Here is a 23,878-nt window from a genome sequence, read left to right as displayed (position 1 = left end):
AAACCAGTAGGTGAGACAACAACAGCTAATCAGCTAGCACAACAACAGCAGGTAAAATGGCGTTGACTAGGCAGAGAGGGTCGGATTAACTACACACAGAGCCTGAGTGCGGCTGGGGCCGACAGATAAAACATAAACAAACAGAATGGAGTACCGTGATTAATGGACAGTCCAGCAGGCATCAGCTATGTAACCAAGTGATCAGTGTCCAGGGGGCAGCTCCGTTCCCCCCCCCCCCCCCTCCCGCAGCTACTCGCCCAAGCCTCTCCAGGTTTACCCAAATCCAGATAGCAGATGTTTTGAAAGAACTGCAAAACCTGGACCCGTACAAATCAGCTGGGCTTGACAATCTGGACCCTCTATTTCTGAAACTATCCGCCGCCATTGTCGCAACCCCTATTACCAGCCTGTTCAACCTCTTTCATATCGTCTGAGATCCCCAAGGATTGGAAAGCTGCCGCAGTCATCCCCCTCTCCAAAGGGGGAGACACCCTGGACCCAAACTGTTACAGATCTATATCCATCCTGCCCTGCCTATCTAAGGTCTTTGAAAGCCAAGTCAACAAACGGGTCACTGACCATCTCGAATCCCACCGTACCTTCTCCGCTGTGCAATCTGGTTTCCGAGCCGGTCACGGGTGCACCTCAGCCACGCTCAAGGTACTAAACGATATCATAACCGCCATCGATAAAAGACAGTACTGTGCAGCCATCTTCATCGACCTTGCCAAGGCATTCGACTCTGTCAATCACCATATTCTTATCGGCAGACTCCGTAGCCTCGGATTTTCTGATGACTGCCTTGCCTGGTTCAGCAACTACTTTGCAGACAGAGTTCAGTGTGTCAAATCGGAGGGCATGCTGTCCGGTCCTCTGGCAGTCTCTATGGGGGTGCCACAGGGTTCAATTCTATGACCGACTCTTTTCTCTGTATGTATCAATGATGTTGCTCTTGCTGGGCGATTCCCTGATCCACCTCTACGCAGACGACACCATTCTGTATACTTCCGGCCCGTCCTTGGACACTGTGCTATCTAACCTCCAAATGAGCTTCAGTGCCATACAACACTCCTTCCGTGGCCTCCGACTGCTCTTAAACGCTAGTAAAACCAAATGCATGCTTTTCAACCGTTTGCTGCCTGCACCCGCACGCCCGACTAGCGTCACCACCCTGGATGGTTCCGACCAAGAATATGTGGACATCTATAAGTACCTAGGTGTCTGGCTAGACTGTAAACTCTCCTTCCAGACACATATCAAACATCTCCAATCTAAAATCAAATCTAGAGTCGGCTTTCTATTCCGCAACAAAGCCTCCTTCACTCACGCCGCCAAACTTACCCTAATAAAACTGACTATCCTACCGATCGTTGACTTCGGCGACGTCGTCTACAAAATAGCTTCCAACACTCTACTCAGCAAACTGGATGCAGTTTATCACAGTGCCATCTGCTTTGTTACTAAAGCACCTTATACCACCCACCACTGCGACCTGTATGCTCTAGTCGGCTGGCCCTCGCTACATATTCGTTGCCAGACCCACTGGCTCCAGGTCATCTACAAGTCCATGCTAGGTAAAGTTCCGCCTTATCTCAGTTCACTGGTCACGATGGCAACACCCACCCGTAGCACGAGCTCCAGCAGGTGTATCTCACTGATCATCCCTAAAGCCAACACCTCATTTGGCCGCCTTTCGTTCCAGTTCTCTGCTGCCTGTGACTGGAACGAATTGCAAAAATCGCTGAAGTTGGAGACTTATCTCCCTCACCAACTTCAAACATCTGTTATCTGAGCAGCTAACCGATCGCTGCAGCTGTACATAGTCTATCGGTAAATAGCCCACCCAATTTTACCTACCTCATTCCCATACTCTTTATATTTATTTACTTTTCTGCTCTTTTGCACACAAATATCTCTACCTATACATGACCATCTGATCATTTATCACTCCAGTATTAATCTGCAAAATTGTAATTATTCGCCTACCTCCTCATGCCTTTTGCACACAATGTATATAGACTCTCTTTTTGTTCTACTTGTTAATTGTTTACTCCATGTGTAACTCTGTTGTCTGTTCACACTGCTATGCTTTATCTTGGCCAGGTCGCAGTTGCAAATGAGAACTTGTTCTCAACTAGCCTACCTGGTTAAATAAAGGTGAAAAAAATAATATTCATGTCAAATTCATGATGGTACATGGCAAATTGACATAACATCCTGATTTGGCATTTTCAAATCTTTCATATTGCATTTGGACATTTCTTATGGCATTTGGCTGAAAAAAGTGACTTTTGACTTTGGCTTTTGACTTCCTATGAACTCATATTGCAAATGGACAAAACATATGCCTATAAAATTGGACAAAAGTATATTCACAATATAAACTTTCTTACACTTGTGTAATTGACAAAAACATTTAAAGAATTTCGAAAAACGCCATATGGCATTTGCAATCAACTTTGAATGAAACAACGCCGAATTGAGTGGTATTGGACACCGTGTATATGGTTTGTCCAGTGCCAATGACTTCCCCTTCATTTTGTACATTTCAGGGGGGTGTTCCCTTACATGGGTTGCAACTCCATCACGCGGTCGAGTCATTGGCATTGTTATCAACGTTCTACAGCCACATTGATGACCAAAAGTAAATGACTTTGAATGGGAACTACGACTGTTTCACCCAAATTACACTATAGTGGCTTCAAAATACGCTGACATTGCTAAAGTAGACAATTATTTAGTAGGAAACGACTGCCATTATCCTCATGTCATCGAATTTACTTTAGACAGATAGACAGATGTTGTCATTAGCTAGCAAAGTTTGTAAGAAAAGATTTGGTGGTCTCCACTTAATCTCTTAGCTAGCTAGCTAACGTTACACTGCAACTAAAGTCAATCTGGAGACATCAAAATGAAGACAAGGTTTTGCTACTAATAAGTTGCCGCCTTTAGAAATTGCATCACATTTTTAAGCCACAGTAATGCACCAAATGTTCATCAGTGCCGATTGAGGATGTATTGAGTAAATGTTCAGCTGGCTGTCCTGGCAGTCCGAAAACGAATGTTCAAAACAATATTATGATGAAACGGGCAAACCATGTATAGCTCAGTAGTCTCAGAACCCAGAACGAAATGTTGCTTGCATGCTGGCCATCTACTAGATTTTGTTCTGGGGACAGACAACTGGTCTCAGAGCATTTTGTATTATTATAGTTTTTTTTAAATGAACCTTTATTTAACTAGGCAAGTCAGTATGTATTCTGTATGTAAATCCGAGACACCCCAGTTAGTATGATATGTTACCTTTGGTATGGTATGTATTAATATCTGGTTGTCCATCACCCATTTTGTATGATATGTTTACAATTCGTATTATGTGCCAAATTCTGCAAAACGTATAATATGTTACAAATTTGGTACAAGTATTATATGTTAAGAATTTGTGAAACGTATGACATGCTACAAATTCTAGCTAGGTGGGTAGCGTTAGCTACCTGGTTGGCATTAGCTAGGCTAGGGGTTTGTGTTAGGGTTGGGAGTTAGGTTTAAAGGGGAAGGGTTAGCTTAAAGGGTTAACCTCTTGGAACCCCCCCCCCCCCCTCCCCCTGTCATCAACTACGCTAAATAGCATAGCGCAACGGTCAAATAATCTTTCTAGAAAATATTCATGAAATCCCAAATGAAATATAGCGAAACACAGTTTAGCCTTTGGTTAATCACCCTGTCGTCTCAGATGATGAAATTATGCTTTACAGCGAAAACAATACAAGCGTTTGTAAGTTTATCGATATACGAGCAAACATTATGTACACCTAGTGGCAGGTAACTTGGTCACAAAAATCTGAAAAGCAATCAACTTAATCATTAACCTTTGAGCTTCGGATGTTTTCACTCACGAGACTCCCAGTTAGACAGCAAATGTTCCTTTTGTTCCAATAAAGATATTTTTTATATCGAAATGCCTCCGTTAGTTTGATGCGTTACGCCTAGGAATCCACCGGAAATAGCGGTCACGACAACGCAGACAAAAATTCCAAATTATATCCATAATATCGACAGAAACATGGCAAATGTTTTTTATAATCCATCCTCAAGGTGTTTTTCAAATATCTATTCGATAATATATCAACCGGGACAGTTGGCTTTTCACTGGGACCGGGAGGAAAAATACCTCTCTGTTTAGCGCAAAAATCACACAGAGCCAGCAACTGACCACTTATGCAATGTGGACGTTTACGCTCATCTTCAAAATAAAGGCCTGAAACTATGTCTAAAGGCTGTAGACACCTTAGGGAAGCCACAGAAAAAGGAATCTGGTTGATATCCCTTTCAATAGGCAATAGGGATGCATAGAAAGACAGAGCTTTTAAAATAAGAGTCACTTCCTGATTTGGATTTTTCTCAGGATTTCGCCTGCAATATCAGTTCTGTTATACTCCTATTATTATTATTTATTATTATTATTTATTATTATTATTATTATTATTATTATTATTATTATTATTATTATATTATAAACCTCAAACTCTGTTTCCTCCTAATGCACAGTACAGCATGCCATTGAGATCCAGCTGGCATTTCAACCCTCTGAACAATCTAATTACCACAGATGATAATTATGAATACTTAAAATATTTCAGAAGCTGTTGATCTCTCAGATATTGTTGTAGGCAAAGGTGCCAGGGTCAGTATTAGTTACTTAGCAAACTGTGTATTGGTGAGATCAGCAAACAATTAATCCACTGTGTACTGTATATATGATTGCACGGTGTTCCCCTCCATCTCATACAGCACAAGTGAACAGCAAACCTGATTTCAACAAACGAATATATCACCTCGCGGCAAAACGCCTTTCCCCCTTGTGATCTACTATTTGTGTATGTACTGACATGTACAGTGGGGCAAAAAAGTATTTAGTCAGCCACCAATTGTGCAAGTTCTCCCACTTAAAAAGATGAGAGGCCTGTAAACTTCAACTATGACAGACAAAATGAGAGAGAAAAAATCCAGAAAATCACATTGTAGGATTTTTTTATGAATTTATTTGCAAATTATGGTGGAAAATAAGTATTTGGTCAATAACAAAACTTTATCTCAATACTTTGTCATTGCCAACAAAGGGTATATAACAGAGGTCAAACATTTCATGTAAGTCTTCACAAGGTTTTCACACAGTGTTGCTGGTATTTTGGCCCATTCCTCCATGCAGATCGCCTCTAGAGCAGTGATGTTTTGGGGCTGTTGCTTGACAACACAGACTTTCAACTCCCTCCAAAGATTTTCTATGGGGTTGAGATCTGGAGACTGGCTAGGCCACTCCAGGACCTTGAAATGCTTCTTACGAAGCCACTCCTTCGTTGCCCAGGCGGTGTGTTTGGGATCATTGTCATGCTGAAAGACCAAGCCACATTTCATCTTCAATGCCTTTGCTGATGGAAGGAGGTTTTCACTCAATCTCACGATACATGGCCCCATTCATTCTTTCCTTTACACGGATCTGTCGTCCTGGTCTCTTTGCAGAACAACAGCCCCAAAGCATGATGTTTCCACCCCCATGGTGTTCTTTGGATGCAACTCAGCGTTCTTTGTCCTCAACACGACGAGTTGAGTTTTTACCAAAAAGTTATATTTTGGTTACATCTGACCATATGACATTCTCCCAATCTTCTTCTGGATCAGCCAAATGCTCTCTAGCAAACTTCACGGGCCTGGACATGTACTGGCTTAAGCAGGGGGACACGTCTGGCACTGCAGGATTTGAGTCCCTGGCGGCGTAGTGTGTTACTGATGGTAGTCTTTGTTACTTTGGTCCCAGCTCTCTGCAGGTCATTCGCTAGGTCCCCCCGTGTGGTTCTGTGATTTTTGCTCACCGTTCTTGTGATCATTTTCACCCCACGGGGTGATATCTTGGGTGGAGCCCCAGATCGAGGGAGATTATCAGTGGTCTTGTATGTCTTCCATTTCCTAATTTTTGCTCCCACAGTTGATTTCTTCAAACCAAGCTGCTTACCTATTGCAGATTCAGTCTTCCCAGCCTGGTGCAGGTCTACAATTTTTTGTTCTGCTGTCCTTTGACAGCTCTTTGGTCTATGCCATAGTGGAGTTTGGAGTGTGACTGGGGTTGTGGACAGGTGTCTTTTATACAGATAACAAGTTCAAACAGGTGCCATTAATACAGGTAATGAGTGGAGGACAGAGGAGCCTCTTAAAGAAGAAATTACAGGTCTGTGAGAGCCAGAAATCTTGCTTGTTTGTAGGTGACAAAATACTTATTTTCCACCACAATTTGCAAAGAAATTTTTCTCTTTGTCTGTCAGTTGAAGTGTACCTATGATGAAAATTACAGGCCTCTCGTCTTTTAAAGTGGGAAAACTTGCACAATTGGTGGCTGACTAAATACTTTTTTGCCCCACTGTATGTGCAACACACACACACACACACACACACACACACACACACACACACACACACACACACACACACACACACACACACACACACACACACACACACTACATGTTAATGTTTTTAAATTTATGTAAATTGTAAACTATTTTGTTGATAATGTCTTTTTTTCGTTGTGTCGGATCCCAGGAATACTAGCTGTCGCAATTGATGTCGTCTAATGGGGATCCTCATAAAATGAAATACAATTTTATAAATCACACATTTAATGCAATATGAATGTATGAGCTGAGGGCAGTGTTTCCCAGAGAATGAATGAGCAGATCTATTAACTTGTACCTGACCTGAGAATAACCTCTAAGTCTATTTTACAACTCGTAACCAGAAAGCATTTTCTTTCTTCAACTCAAGCTACAGTGTTCCAACTCCAGGGTTCCATAGCCGCAGGCAGAACAGTTGACACTGGAGCAGCAGCACGGCCAGGTGGACTGGGGACAGCAAGGATTCATCAGGCCAGGCAGGTCCTCCGAGAGAGAGAAAGGAAGAAAGAATTAGAGAGAGCATACTTAAATTCACACAGGACACCGGGTAAGACAGGAGAAATACTCCAGATATAACAGACTGACCCTGGAGGCTGAGACAGGATGGGTCGGGAGACACTGTGGCCCCGTCCGACGATACCCCCAGACAGGGCCAAGCAGGCAGGATATAACCCCACCCACTTTGCCAAAGCACAGCCCCCATGCCACTAGAGGGATATCTTCAACCACCAACATACCATCCTGAGACAAGGCCGAGTATAGCCCACAAAGATCTCTGCCACGGAACAACCCAAGGGGGGACGCCAACCCAAACAGGAAGACCACGTCAGTGACTCAACCCATTCAAGTGACGCACCTCTCCTAGGAACTGCATGGAAGAGCACCAGTAAGCCAGTGACTCAGCCCCTGTATTAGGGTTAGAGGCAGAGAATCCCAGTGGAGAGAGGGGACCCAGCCAGGCAGATACCGTAAGGGTGGTTCATTGCTCCAGTGCCTTTCCAATCACTTTCACACTCCTGGGTCAGACTACACTCAATCATAGGACCTACTGAAGAGATGAGTCTTCAATAAAGATTTAAAAGTTGAGAACAAGTTTGCGTATCTCACATGGGTAGGCAGACCGTTCTGTAAAAATTGAGCTCTGTAGGAGAAAGCCCTGCCTCCAGCTGTTTGCTTAGAAATTCTAGGGACAATTAGGAGGCCTGCGTCTTGTGTAGGTATGTACGGCAGGACCAAATCGGAAAGATGGGTAGGGGCAAGCCCATGTAGTGCTTTGTAGGTTAGCAGTAAAACCTTGAAATCAGCCCATGCCTTAATAGGAAGCCAGTGTAGAGAGGCTAGCACCGGAATAATATGATCAAATATTTTGGTTCTAGTCAAGATTCTAGCAGCCGTGTTTAGCACTAACTGGTTTATTTAGTGGTTTATCCAGGTAGCCGGAAGGTAGAGTATTGCAGTAGTCTAACCTAGAAGTGACAAAAGACTGGAAACATTTTTCTGCATTTTTGGACAGAAAGTAACTGATTTTTGTAATGTTACGTAGATGAAAAAAGCTGTTCTTGAAACAGTTTTGATTTGTTCATCAAAAGAGAGATCAAAGTCCAGAGTAACGCCGAGGTCCTTCACAGTTTTATTTGAGACGACTGTACAACCATCAAGATTAATTGTCAGATTCAACAGAAAATCTATTTTCTTCTTGGGACCTAAAACACGCATCTCTGTTTTGTCCGAGTTTAAAAGTCGAACATTTACAGCCATCCACTTTGTCTGAAACGCAGTTTTCCAGCTAGGGCATCACCATGTTTCATCGAAATGTACAGCTGTGTGTCATCTGCACAGCAGGGAAAGTTAACATTATGTTTCCGAATGACATCACCGAGAGGGGAAATATATAGTGAAAACAATAGTGGTCCTAAAACGGAACCTTGAGGAACACTGAAAATTACAGTTGATTTGTCAGAGAACAAACCATCCACAGAAACAAACTGACATCTTTCCGACAGATAAGATCTTAATCAGGCCAGAATTTGTCCGTGTAGACCAATTTGGGTTTCCAATCTCTCCAAAAGAATGTGGTGATCGATGGTATCAAAAGCAGCACTAAGGCCTAGGAGCACGAGGACAGATGCAGAGCCTCGGTTTGACGCCATTATAAGGTCATTTACCACATTCACAAGTGCAGTCTCAGTGCTATGATGGGGTCTAAAACCAGACTGAAGCATTTTGTATACATTGTTTGTCTTCAGGAAGGCAGTGAGTTGCTGAGCAACAGCTTCTTCTTTTTTAATTGAGAGGAATGGGAGCTTCGATATAGGCCAATAGTTTTTAATTAACACTGCAGTATACACTACTGGTAAAACGTTTTAGAACACCTACTCATTCAAGGGTGTTTCTTTATTTGTACTATGTTTTACATTGTAGAATAATAGTGAAGACATCAAAACTATGAAATAACACACATGGAATCATGTAGTACCCAAAAAAGTGTTATTAAACAAATCTAAATATATTTTATATTTGAGATTCTTCAAATAGCCACCCTTTGCCTGGATTACAATTTAGCACACTCTTGGCATTCTCTCAACCAACCTCATGAGGTAGCCACCTGGAATGCATTTCAATTAACAGTTGTGCCTTCTGAAAATATAATTTGTTGAATGTATTTCCTTAAGTTGTGTTGTGGCAAGGTGGGGGTGGGGGGGTACATAAGATAGCCCTATTTCGTAAAATACAAAGTCCATACCAAGAACAGCTCAAGTAAGCAAAGAGAAATGAAAGTCCATCACTGCTTTAAGACATGAAGGTCAGTCAATCCGGAAAATTTCAAGAACTTTGAAAGTTTCTTGAAGTGCAGTCGCAAAAACCATCAAGCACTATGATGAAACTGGCTCTCATGAGGACCGCAACAGGAATGGAAGCCCCAGAGTTACCTCTGCTGTAGAGAATACGTTCATTAGAGTTACCGGCCTCAGAAATTACAGCCCAAATAAATGCTTCACAGAGTCCAAGTAACAGACATATCTCAACATCAACTGTTCAGATGATACTGTATGAATCAGGCCTTCATGGTCGAATTGCTGCAAAGAAACCACTACTAAAGGACACCAATAATAAGAAGAGACTTGCTTGGGTCAAGAAACATGAGCAATGGATATTAGATCGGTGGAAATGTGTTCTTTGGTCTGGAGTCTAAATTGGAGATCTTTGGTTCCATCCACCGTGTCTGTGAGACGCTGTGTGGGTGGACGGATGGTCTCTGCATGTGTATTTCCCACTGTGAAGCATGGAGGAGAGGTGTGATGGTGTGGGGGTGCTTTGTTGGTGACACTGTCTGTGATTTATTTAGAATTCAAGGCAAACTTAACAAGCATGGTTACCATAGCATTCGGCAGTGATACGCCATCCCATCTGGTTTGGGCTTAGTGGGACTATCATTTGTTTTTCAACAGGACAATGACCCAACACACCTCTAGGCTGTGTAAGGGCTATTTAACCAAGAAGGAGAGTGATGGAGTGCTGCATCAGATAACCTCAACCAAATTAAGATTGTTCGGGATGAGTCGGACCGCAGAGTGAAAGAGAAGCAGCCAACAAGGGCTCAACATATGTGGGAACTCCTTCAAGACTGTTGGAAAAGCATTCCAGGTGAAGCTGGTTGAGAGAATGCCAAGAGTGTGCAAATCTGTCATCAAGGCAAAGGGTGGAGAATGTCAAATAGCCACCCTAATTTTAACACTTTTTTGGGACTACATTATTTCATGTTATTTCATAGTTATGTCTTCACTATTATTCTACAATGTAGAAAAAAGTAAAATAAAGAAAAACCCTTGAATGAGTAGGTGTTCTAAAACTTTTGACTGGTAGTGTAAATTCATTAAAGTTAACTGCATCTCAGATTGCAGCCCAAATAATTGCTTCACAGAGTTCAAGTAACAGACACATCTCAACATCAACTGTTCAGAGGAGACTGTGTGAGTCAGGTCGATTCATGGTCAAATTGCTGCAAAGAAACCATTACTAAAGGTCACCAATAATAAGAAGAGATTTGCTTTGGCCAAGTGATTTGGTAAGTGATGTATTTCTAATTCAAGGCACACTTAACCAGCATGACTACAACAGCATGCTGCAGCGATATGCCATCCCATCTGGTTTGTGCTTAGTGGGAATGTAATTTGTTTTTCAACAGGACAATGACCTAAAATACACCTCCAGACTGTGTAAGGTCTATTTGACCATGAAGGAGAGTGATGGAGTGATGCATCAGAGGACCTGGCCTCCACAATCACTCATCCTCAACCCAATTGAGATGATTTGGGATGAGTTGGAGGAATGAAGTGAAAGAAAAATAGCCATCAAGTGCTCCTTCAAGACAGTTGAAAAAGCATACCTCATGAAGCTGGTAGAGAGACTGCCAAGAATGTGCAAAGCTGTTATCAAGTTGAAGGGTGGCTACTTTGAAGAATCAAAAAAATATGTTGATTTGTATTACACTTTTACTACAAGATCCGTAGTTATATCAACGTTTGTTTTCACTATTATTCTACAATGTAGAAAAGAGTCAAAAAAAATTAATGAAGAGGTGTGTCCTAACCTTTGACTGGTACTGTATGTGTAGACTTATGCAAATGTATCTCTGTCATTACCTCAGTATTTGATTCATGGTATTTTTTCCAAGAAAGTAGCATAATTACAGTACACTTTCAGGTAGTTCAGTCACAACATTATCAAATAGAATATCCTACATTTAAAATAATCTAGTTACACTACCGTTCAAAAGTTTGGGGTCACTTAGAAATATCCTTGTTTTTGAAAGCAAAGTAAATGTAACAGATTTCTTCTGTCGAAGGAAAGGAGAGAGGAGGACCAAAATGCAGCGTAGTTCGTGTTCAACATGTTTAATAAAAGACGATAACGTAAACACTACACAATGACAAAATAACAAACGTGGCAAAACCCGAAACAGTCCTATCTGGTGCAGAGAACACAAAGACAGGAAACAACCACCCACAACCCCCAACACAAAACAAGCTACCTAAATATGGTTCCCAATCAGAGACAATGATTAACATCTGCCTCTGATTGAGAACCATATCAGGCCATACATAGAAACAGACAAACTAGACACACAACATAGAATGCCCACCCAGCTCACGTCCTGACCAACACTGAAAAACAAGGAAAACACAAAAGAACTATGGTCAGAACGTGACAGCAAATTTCTTGTCCATTAAAATAACATCAAGTTTATCAGAAATGTGTAGACATTGATGTTGTAAATCACCATTGATTAATGACTTCTTATTTTTTTAATGGAATATCTACATAGGCGTACAGGGGCCCATTATCAGCAACCATCACTCCTGTGTTCCAATGGCATATTGTGTTAGCTAATCCAATTTATCATTTTAAAAGGCTAATTGATCATTAGAAAACCCTTTTGAAATTGTTAGCACAGCTGAAAACTGTTGTGCTGATTTCGTACAACGCTGTGTACAACTCCCTTCACAGAACAGCGCTGTAACTGTATTAGTCATCTGAAGAAACTCCTCTTTCTATTCTGGTTAGAGCCCGTTTTAGAAGAAAGTTATTTTTTTCTGGCCGTTTTGAGCCTGTAATCGAACCCACAAATGTTGATGCTCCAGTTACTCAACGAGTCTAAAGAAGGACAGTTTTATTGCTTCTTTAATCAGAACAACAGTTTACAGCTGTGCTAACATAATTGCAAAAGGGTTTCTAATGATCATTTAGCCTTTTAAAATTATAAACTTGTATTTTCTAACACAACATGCAATTGGAACACAGGAATGATGGTTGCTGATAATGGGCCTCTGTACGCCTATGTAGGTATCCCATAAAACATCAGCCATTTCCACCTACAATAGTCATTTTCAACATGAACAAAGACTACACTGTATTTCTGATCAATTTTATGTTATTTTCATGTCCAAAAAAATTGCTTTTCTTTAAAAAACAAGTACATTTCTAGGTGACCACAAACTTTTGAACGGTAGTGTATATTATTCATGGAATGCACATTTCGTCACAATTTTGTTTTGGACGTTCCTTTTAGGACTGATGACCAACTGAACGTTCTACTCAATGCATTCTTAACAGGCACTGATGAAGGTTTGGTCTATGGTGCATTACTGTGGCTTGAAAACATAATTACATTTCTAAAGAATGCAAATTAATAGAGGGAAAATCTTTTGTCAAAATATTGATGTCTCCAGATTGACTTTAGTTGCAGTATAACATTAGCCAGCTAGCTAGCTAAGATTGAGTGGAGACCACCAGATTTTAGCTAGCTAATGTTAGAATTGCTAAGTATTTTTGACAAACATTGCTAGATAATGACAACATTGTAAATTTGATAACATGATGATGATGACACAGTTCTTTCCTACTAAATAGTTGCTTACTTTAACAATGTCATCGTCTTTCCAAGCCTCTATAGTGTTTTTAGGTGAAACAGTCATTAGCTCTCATTCCACTTTTGGACATCAACATGGCTGTGGAGTCTGTATAACTTTGATAACATTGGCAACGGTGACCGAGTGAGGGACATGCAAAACATGAATTATCAGTAAATCTTGTCTTTACCTTTACCTGAATTTGTAAAAACAAAAGGAATAAGATAAGTGTCATCCCTAAATGATGAATGTTTTGTCTTCAAATAAACTAGCACAGTTACAGTACACCTTCAGATATGAGTCAATGGCTCAAATGTCATCATATTCCCTATATAGTGCACTTTTGACCAGAGCCCTATGCACTATAGAGGATATGATTAAAACTGTGTACCCTGGTGTCCTCAACTGAAGTGCATTGTCAGGTGGAGGGGTATCTGTCTTTATGAGTGATAACTGTATTATGAGGTAATGAATGGAAATCCCCACAGCTCCAGAACACCCATTATTAATCTCACCAGTAACTGCTGATAAACTCTATTCCTGATGGCACCGCCACCACCACCCCCACCCTCCTTCATCATATCATCCCTCCATCCCACCACTCTCCTCTCACTCTATAATCCTTCATCCCATCACATTCCTCTCAATCGTCTCTCTGTCTTTAGCTGTTTCAAATATGAAAAGAGAAAATGTGACCTATGAGAGATTATTGATCTATCTGTCTGTCTGTCTGTCTGTCTGTCTGTCTGTCTGTCTGTCTGTCTGTCTGTCTGTCTAAAACCATTGAGAAACAAAATGACATGCAAACTCAGCAGCTAAATGACAAATGTATTTTATTTTCTATATTTTAAAGGTTTATTTACAAACAAACAAAAATAAAAACAGAAATCCACATTTTTTGGGGGACAAACACCGTTTGTCTGCATATAGTTGTAAGAAAGTTTTACATGTACCTTTCCTTAGCCTGTGTCAAGTAACCAACTAATTGCTTATTTTTACCCAGCCTTGGTTAATTAACATGAATGAGCTCAACAATGATCAGGTGTGTCAGCAGGGTTTAAGGGGAGTGTATGTGTGGATCGTTACAACATTATCTCCATAATCTTCCCCTCTCTCTCTTCAACATGCACATTTTCGTAAAAATATTAAACCTGTACTGTCGTGGTCGTAAACCAAAAGGTCCGGGCCCGTATTCACAAAGCGTCTCAGAGTGTGAGTGCTGATCTAGGAGGATCAGTTTAGTGCCGTGTCCATATAATCTTCATTATAATCTAAAAGTTAAAACTGATCCTAGTTCAGAAATTCTACTCTGAGGCTATTTCCTATTTCCTTTCTCTGGGCACTGTTCTTTTGTTATTTTTGCATAAAAATATATATATATATATATATATATATATATATATATATATATAGAAACGTATGTGCTGGTTTATTCAGTGTTCTCCATACTCCTAAAATGGTAAACGCACATGTCCCTTCATGCTGTGCTACATACATCATCATAATGCCCATTCCAGAAAACTAGCTAGCTGTGGTCAGAATTATTGCGAAAAAAGCACATAGGAAACTTTCCCTCCAAAGGCATGCATCAAAAACAGCACAAACCAACAGTGCTGCTATCCATCTGAACTGTGTACAGTACTAGTTCCTATACACGTACTATGGCAGAACAGGATTAAGCACTCTTTGTTGGAATAGAACATCTCTCCACGTTAGAATGGGCCAGAGAGTTCCAATCTAGAATCTAGATAATATATCTCCCTTTTAACCTTCTTTACACTTAATCTAACTGACTGAAGAGTCTGTATCGGTTTTCAAAACAAAGAAAATTACTTAGAATGTTTTGCTTTGGCCCGTTTCATTCCACGCAACATTAATAATCAACCCAACATCAGTGACTAGCTACAAAGAAAGTTACACATATTCTCCGAATTTCTATAATGTCTAGTCAACTTGCCATGTTATACCTTCCCAGTTCTATAGACTGCATTTCTTACTGTACTAGTCATTACTGTAATTCTGAGAATGCTAGAATATAATGACAGAACCATTTTATAGAAGTTCACACTGTGTTAAAAAATTCCAATTGATAAACAGAGAAATTTGGCCATCTTCGTTGCTTACATCTTCCTCTCTAAAAATACTGAAACATAGAACACATATGATAAAGTAATGTATGTGTGTGCCGCAGCTCTTCACACTCAAAACAAAAAAGAATCGAACATTGCGATAGTTTTAGGCACAAATACTTAAGAATGTCCTTTTGTGAAAATTCAAATGCTTCCATTACACATGAATAATGTCTAGGCAAACAATGAACAAAACAACAAAACATAATCTCACAGCGCATTGAACGTCAACATTTTTAGATATTATCCTTTTTTAAGTGTTTGTGAGAGTGCTTGCTTTTATGAGACATTTTGTTGGTGGACTTTGTATTGGTAGAATACCTCTGTATTGAAGTACTGTTAAAATATTTGTAAAACTATTTGTAAGGGTTTCGATACTCTGTACTGATAGAGCCTGTTTGGTGCCATGAAGACCGGCTCTAAAACCATGAGAGGTTGTTGTTATTGTGTGTGAGGAAAATATTACTCACATGGTCGTGATACACAATTCATTGGGTTCTTTAACAAACAAAAAACATAAATTCATAAGCATGTCAAATAGCCTACAACCTTACGGGGTAAGCGGTGTTATCATGTATGACCTCATTTGATTGACTCACAGTTGAGTCACATTTCTGGACCCTCAGGATACTAAATCAATTAGTGCATAAATGTTTTTTGTGTTGATATTGTTACAGTTACTATTGTTTACTGTAATGTGTTATTGCACAATTGAATTGTCAGCATGTTGAGAATTTGATTGATTTGATATAAATTTTCAACAACCAAAACATTACTCTTCTTTATACCCATGTTAGTCACAATATTCTGATTTTAAGATATTCCCCAGTCAGTTTAGAGTATCTAGGCCCAGATATGATGATTTCACACACACAAGAGAAAGACACCTTAATGCAAACCAGCGTGTGTTGATCTCGCGCTAATAACACATTTTTGGAAAATCGGCCCTGAACACTTGACTTATGACACTTCCAGAAGTGTCTGGAAAGGTCACATCTGCCTCTTCAACATCAGTTGACAGTGACTGGTAAGCTGACAACACAGTAATACCCAGTTAACAGGTGATATTATACACTCCTAGAATGCAAATCTACAGCATAGGCATATTGCTGAAAAAGTCCTAGAAAACGTATAAATTGTCTGTCGGCAGGAATACTTTTCTTTCCATTGAGATGAATGGGATTTTAAAAAAATCATTCATGCCACACTATTCTATCACATTATTCACAATACATGATATGAAAGGCTAGTCAATGAATAGAAAATGTTAAAAATCAACAATAAAAAATGCTGACAGAATATAACATCCAAAATGTAACACATTTTAGTTCTTTCAGTGGACGAAATAAACAATCTCATGAAAAAATAGGGAATCAAAAGGTGTCAAAAATTAAACATTTGCAGTCAAGATATAATATTCAACAATGATTCATATTTACAGTAATTCTAAAGTGGCATATTGTATGTGGGTCGTCAGACATATAATAACTGTTCATTGCTGTAGGCAACTCACCCAACACACCCACAGTAAAAAAATATTGACAACTTCATGTACACTTTAAGAAGGTATTTATGTATTGTGTAGCATGAATATATTGGTAAAATTAAAGTTATTGGTATTATTCATTTTATTGAAATCATATATAGCATCTCTAGAAATAATATTGTTCCAAAGATGGAGTAGCATGAAGAGGAAACACTTTGTAGTTTGTGGAAATGTGAATTGAATGTAGGAGAATATAACACAATAGGTCTGGTAGAAGAAAATACAAAGAAAAAAACAACCATTGATTTTTTACTACTACCACCATCTTTAAAATACAACAGAAAGGTCAGAAATCTAGCCATCACTCTGGTTGGTGTCCAAAGGTGTCCACACGATGGCGGCAGTGTATGTGCAAAGTTTCAGACGGATAACTTGAAGTATGAGTGAACTACATGACATTTAGTGTGAAGTCACCCAGGTACATTTGGGCAAATCGTGTAGGAGACATTTACATTAATATTACATTTTTCTGCACAAGGATAGCGGCAACATTTTGTGACAGATACAAGGTTTCCGCATACTCCCGTAGCACATTGGCTATCTAGCTAGCTTTGTTTGACCCCGATTGGTGCTTATTTGACAAAGTTATAGTCAATCAAGTGAAGAGTGCCCGCGTCATAGGCATGCCATGAAGGCGTCGCTCTCTGACCAAATTTGGTGTCCTATAGGATATACTACACTCTGAAATATATAGTGAAGTCTGGTTACGTTCTAGGATCTCTGCGGAATAAATACGAACGTGATTTTACTGGTTGAAACAACGTTTAGTGTTAGATTTTCACAGATTCCTTCTTTGCAACTTGAATGTGTGGAAATGCTAGGATATTTTTTAGGATATGAAAAACGATTTTATCTAACAAAAGGACATGTTATCTCTGGGAGCCTTTGGATGAGAAATCAGAGCAAGATTTCAGAATGTAAGTACACATGTCACCTTCAGAGGTGAATATATCAAACCTATCGTGGTGAAAAGTGTTTTGTTGTTAGGAGCTCTCCTCAAACAATAGCATGGCATTTTTTCACAGTAATAGCTACTGTAAATTGGACAGCGCAGTTATATTAACAAGAATTTAAGCTTTCAGCCGATATAAGACACTTATATGTACCAACATTTGTTGTTTCTCTCAAGTCTGCGATCGTGACACAAGGTGCTGCATGATTTACAACTGTCCCGTTGACGGGACGCCTATCCCTAATAATTTTTTTAATGAATTATGAAACAAGGACATAAATACTATACAGACAAATAAGGATTCTCAGTTTGACTTCAGAACAGGCATTTCTCAGTATCAAGTAGTGCTATCTATTGCATTAAGGTTTTCTTATCTCGAATGAACGATGAATGAACACTTTTTTCCCACATATAAATGATATCCAGGTTCCTGAAAGAAGTAAGATACTGTTATGATTGAGAATGCACCACACAGTATCTGCAAATACTAGATCTATAAAACTATTTACAACACACATATAGATCATTTTCATATCACAGTCTATTATAAATGTACACCGTTTTTTAAGCAACATTACATAACGTCTATCACTGTCTGAAATTAGGAATAGAAAAAACAGAATCATCCATCCCTCGCCCACACCACACAACATCCTTCTCTCCAATAATACAAATAAAAGCAGCAATTATATTTATTTAATTCCCTTTGGACCCGAACCGCTGTAGGAAGATATTGTGGCTCAAGAGGATGTATTGTTGAGAGCAATGGAACACCTAGCTACTGTACTAGTGTTTGATTGCTAAGATGAGATAAAGATTCCACTAATTTGTTATCAGATTTATGTTTGAGTGTGTGCTTTTTGACAGTTTCAAGGTTCGCTTGCGTCAGTTATTCCACAGTGGTGACAAAGCTGCGTAGTATGAGATGATATTTGTTCCTCTTTTCGCAGGTACAAAACCAAAAATATAAATACTCAGGATTCATCACGACGCATTCCAGTTTACAAAAACAGAAAAGAACAAACAAACAACCCCCCCCCCCCCCCCAAAAAAAAATATCCATACATTGTATATTTATATTTTTCGGAAAGGAATACTCATGTTTTATATACTAGAGCTTTTAAATAGTCTTTGCCAAATATTCTAGTTGGATTTACAAATATTGATATATATTTGTTTAATATACATTCTTAAGTTTAGGAAGAAAATGTGTCTAAAATATAATACAAGGGTAGTCTGTACAGGAATTCTATGAGGTTATTTTTTCAGAAGAAATTTGTCTATCATTTCTTGTATCTCCATTAAAAGTGAATTCAAACAGAAGTTTAAAAAAGTCAAATGGGATCATAAATTTGATGCGAACCGCATCTTATCTTGGTCAGTCTCTGTACTGCTTAAGTTAGAATCCCTTCTAGAATCTTTTCTAGAACCTGTGGAATCCCTGTGCTGGGCTGTAGAGGACGCCGCTCGCACCGGGGGCAATGCTCCCGATGACATCTGGCAGAACAGGTTGACCCTCTGGGGCGCTGTGGTGCGGAGACCGCTCTGCATACCTGGCCCCTGGACCGCAGCCACCGGCAGGGCGATGGAGGACAGGAAGTCCCCGGACACTCCAGGGTGCGCTCTGGGCCCCAGGGATGTGTCATGTGGCAGGGAGGGTTGGGAGGCAGATAGGTGGCGTACACCTTGACTCAGGCTTCCAGACTGGAGAGTATGGCTGCCCTTGTGGAGAATGTCACTCCTCTGAGGTGAAGGGACTTGCTGCTGTGTTGGCTGCTGCTGCTGCTGCTGCTGCTGTGGTTGTTGTGTTGCCAAGGAGGCTGCAGCTCCTCCTGTTTTCTGGGGCAGCTGTGGTAGTGGTTGTTGGGGTGGTAGGGCAGTAGGCAGCGGCTGCTGGAAAAGGGAGAGCTGGGAGGTGGTGGGCGAGCCATACTGGAAGCTGCGTCCCGCCAGCCCAGGGGTCTGCACAGGTGGACTGCACACAGCCGTGTTGCAGGATACTGGGGACATGATAGCTCCTTGCTGCTGGAGAGAGAGGGGGGTCTGGGGTACAGGCGAGGATGAGTTCAGGCTGCTGTGGGAGACACTGGGGACAGGGTAGACACCCTGCGTCGAGGCTGGCAGGATGCGGGCGGTGGCTGCGGCAGAGGGAGCAATGACGCCCGAAGCACTGCATGTTAAATGGGCGGATGACTGCTGAAACTGGTTGGTGCCCAGGGCAGTGGTGTAGGTCTGCTGAGCAGGAGAGTTAATCATGGAATTTCCAGATATCGGGGTTGAATTCATCCCGGTGACCGACATCCCTGTGACCGACTGCTTGCGGTCCACCATCATCACCATCTCCCTGTCCTGATGGATTATGTGCCTCAATATCTCGTTCTCCTGTGTGTTGAATACCCCAGCGTTCAGGTCCTTCTGGAACTTCTGGAGGAGTAGGCTGTTCTTCTTTCCTGTTAGGAAAGTTAGCGGTTAGGTTGACTTCAGCCATGGCACACATGTTAACATATTAACAAACCAAACTATATACACTCCAGCAAAGGTGGATGTTATGACACTGGTTATTATGAGGTGTGATAACAGTGAGTATAAATGGGGGTGACTATGGTATAAGTATAAGGAAATCTGAGTGAGAGTACTGTAATAAGATATTAAGAAGTAAGAGGTAAAAGGGAAGAAATTAATATAGAGAGTAGTATAAGGATTTAGGATATACACCCCCCCCCCCCCCCCCCCCAAAAAAAGGTTTGATTCTAATAATTTTCACAAATACACCATAGGAACAATATCCAATTAAAAAACACATTCAATTTACACCTTACTAATTTTAACTACACATTCAGTTGTACAACAGTTGGCTATAAACTGTAGAATACACTGTAAGGATTCAACCACCACTATTAAACATATTTCAACACAGTCTAAAAACTATAGGTCCCCACTACTGTAACATATTTGTTTAATGACAGTTTAAGTTAGTGACATGACGTTATAAAACATTTTTAAAATACAAAATACAATGGGTATAGAAAGTCACCACCCCCTTTCAAAATGTTCACATTTTGTTGCCTTACAGACTGAAATGAAAACACATAAAATTATACTTTTTCCAGCTTTATTTACACACAGTAACACACAATATCCAAGTGAGATTATTATTATTTTTTTTAATCCTAAAATTAATTACATGTAAAATAGTGAAATACCCTATTTGGATAACTGAACACCCCCCTTAGAATTGCAATTGTAAATTTACCACCTTCCAGATCACACACCAAGCTAATTGGCTTCAAATTGTGATCAATTGTAGTGACTTTGATTAGTTCAGAATAAAAGCAGTTGTTCCTAGAGGACTCCACTGCTTAGTAGTACAATTCAAAGCAAAGAATCCACTATGGGCCGAAAGGTACTTTCAAAAGATCTATGAGATAAAGTTGTGGAAAGGCACAAGTCAGGGGATGGATATTAAAATATTTCAAAGGCTTTGTCTATCCCTCTGAGCACAATTAAGACCATGTCACCATGCATTTTGACTTACCTTGAACAATTCTGCAAGGTAGAATGTGCAAATATTACAAAGTCTAGATGTGCAAAGTTAGCAGAGATGTATTCAAAGAGACTCATGGCTGTAATTCAAGCAAAAGGTGGTTCCAACAAGTATTAACTCAGGGGGGTGTTCACTTATCCCAATAGGGTATTTTACAGTTTTAATTGTAATAAATTGTCACATTTATTTTAATATTTTTTTTACTTGGATAGTGTAGATTACTGTGTGTAACTAAAGCTTGGAAAAAGTCTGATTTTATGTGTGTTCATTTCAGGCTGAAAGGCAACAAAAGGTGAACATTTTGAAAGGAGGTGGTGGCTTTCTATACCCACTGTAAATACACTACCGTTCAAAAGTTTGGGGTCACTTGGAAATGTCCTTGCTTTAAAAGCACTTTTGTTAATGAAAATAACATAAAATTGATCAGAAATACAGTGTAGACATTGTTAATGTTGTAAAAGCTGAAATAAATCATTGTCTCTACTATTATTCCGACATTTCACATTCTTAAAATAAAGTGGTGATCCTAACTGACCTAAAACTGGGAATTTGTTATTAGGATTAAATGTCAAGAAATGTGAAAAACAGAGTTTTCGGCCGACAGCCGACCTCTCCTCTCAGGTGGGAATGAAGACCAGGACAAATTCCCATTCTTTAACCGGAATGTAACAACAACCTCAGCAGGGCCCTCTTCAGCAGGCGTCTCTTGGTCTGGATCATATTCTGTGTTCAAGTTCTGACACTTCCTCCTCTAATGCATCCTCACTGTCAGTTTCCTGGCCTCTCTCCTCCTCACCAGTATCATGATCAAAGATATGATCAAGAGCCTCACATATAGTATATCGTTTGGTCATTGTGCTGCCACAGAATTAATTGTGAGCAAGGCCTCAAAAAAGCTTTATGTACCAGAGCTGCGAGAGAAGTTCTACATATTATTGAAACAATGTGATGATTGTTTGTGAGAATGCAAACAGGTAACTTTCCTGTGGGGGAAAGATACTATTAGGGAAACATTCCCGTGGGGGTTGCCATGGAAGCCAAAAAAGGGAGAGAGGTGTGTGTGTGTGTGTGTGTGTGTGTGTGTGTGTGTGTGTGTGTGTGTGTGTGTGTGTGTGTGTGTGTGTGTGTGTGTGCGCGTCTGTGTTCAAACACACATGCATATGGGGTCTGGGAGAGGAAGTGTGTCCATCTGATGAATGTGCATGTGCCTGAACTCAATTTTATACACTAATTGTAGCCTCACCCATTCATTTCTAATGACCGGTCATTTTTGACTGGGAACTCCACAGGTGTACAAAAGCTAAATAAAACACTCAAAATTGAATGAAAATCATCCAAATGTATTTAATGTGTTCCGACACCCTGTGTGGACAAAGTCATGGAACCTTATGACAATAGGTTTAAATTAACTACATTTTTCAGAGAGAGAACTTTTAAATGGTCCAATTCGACCGGGAACACAGCAGGAGGGTTACAGTAATGATGGACTGCACTTTCTCTTTGTTTATTTGAGCTGTTCTTGACATCATTTGGACTATTTTCTGTAAACCACCCTCTACCTTGTCACAACACAACTGATTGTCTAAAACGCAATAAGGAAAGAAATTCCACTAATTAACTTTTAACAAGGCACACCTGTTAATTGAAACGCATTCCAGGTGACTACCTCATGAAGCTAGTTGAGAGAATGCCAAGAGTGTGCAAAGCTGTCATCAAGGCAAAGGGTGGCTACTTTGAAGAATCTCATATAAAATCAATTTTGATTTGTTTAACACTTTTTTGGTTACTACATGATTCCATATGTGTTATTTCATAGTTTTGATGTCTTCACTAATATTCTGCAATGAAGAAAATTATTTAAAAAAAGAAAAAACCTTGAATGATTAGGTGTCCAAACTTTATTGGAGACACACACCTGGAAAGTGTTGGAAAGTCACACACCTGTCTATGTAAGTTGACAGTGCATGTCAGAGTAAAAACGAAGCCATGAGGCTGAAGAAATTCTCAGAAGAGCTCTGAGTCAGGATTGTGTCCATCATCTTGAATCTTAGTTTTATCAGATCAGAGAATCTTGTTTCCCATGGTATGAGAGTCCTTTAGGTGCCTTTTGGCATACTCCAAGCAGGCTATCGGGCTTCCTTCTAGCCACTCTACCATGAAAGCCTGATTGGTGGAATGCTGCAGAGATGGTTGTCCTTCTGGAAGGTTCTCCCATTTCCACCGAGTTAACTCTGGAGCTCTGTCAGAGTGACCATTGGGTACTTGGTCACCTCCCTGACCTGGCCGGGCGGCCAGCTCTAGGAATAGGGGCTGGTGGTTCCAAACCTCTTACCATTTAAGAATGATGGCCACTGTGTTCTTGGGGGCCTTCAGTACTGTAGAAACTGTTTGGTATCCTTTCCCAGATTTGTGCCTCGACACAATCCTCTCTCAGACCTTTATGGACAATTCCTTCGACCTCATGGCTTGGTTTTTAGCTTTGACATGCACTGTCAACTGTGGGACCTTATATGGACAAGTTTTTGCTTTTCCAAATCATGTCCAATGTGTAGGTCAAGAAAATATATAGAGACGGCATTGTACTAGGTAGAAAATATAATTGTTGCTTTAAAATACAGGAATACACATATGAAAATTAAATAGGAATTTATAAAATGTTTCATTTTATAGGGAATTGGTACCTGTAAATATACTATTTTGGTTGTCCATGTAATCTACATTAATACTCTCTTAAGCTGACACTCCCCAAAATCGGGCACTAGAATTACTTTTAAAAATATATATAAGTTTACATGACTTATTTTATTGATTTCCCACCGTTTTATAAGTCAGAAGCAGCCATCCAGACTTT

The 23,878-nt window shown here is 40.0% G+C and overlaps 1 protein-coding gene across 1 annotated transcript in view; it reads right to left on the bottom strand.

The window, feature by feature from the left end:
* Nucleotides 1-18,340: 18,340 nt before the first annotated feature.
* The window catches only part of LOC110523996 (potassium/sodium hyperpolarization-activated cyclic nucleotide-gated channel 1-like), a 183,742-nt gene continuing 178,204 nt past the window's right edge, over nt 18,341-23,878 (bottom strand). The window contains exon 8 of the mRNA XM_021603242.2: nt 18,341-19,933. Within this exon, the coding sequence (XP_021458917.2) occupies nt 18,828-19,933 (1,106 nt within the window). The 3' untranslated portion in view covers nt 18,341-18,827. The remainder of the gene's footprint in view (nt 19,934-23,878) is intronic.

This window comes from Oncorhynchus mykiss, chromosome 5 (genome assembly GCF_013265735.2).
Source record: "Oncorhynchus mykiss isolate Arlee chromosome 5, USDA_OmykA_1.1, whole genome shotgun sequence".
NCBI lineage: Eukaryota > Metazoa > Chordata > Actinopteri > Salmoniformes > Salmonidae > Oncorhynchus > Oncorhynchus mykiss.
The sequence above is the reverse complement of the archived record's forward strand: the minus strand, read 5'-3'. Positions and strand labels throughout refer to the sequence as shown.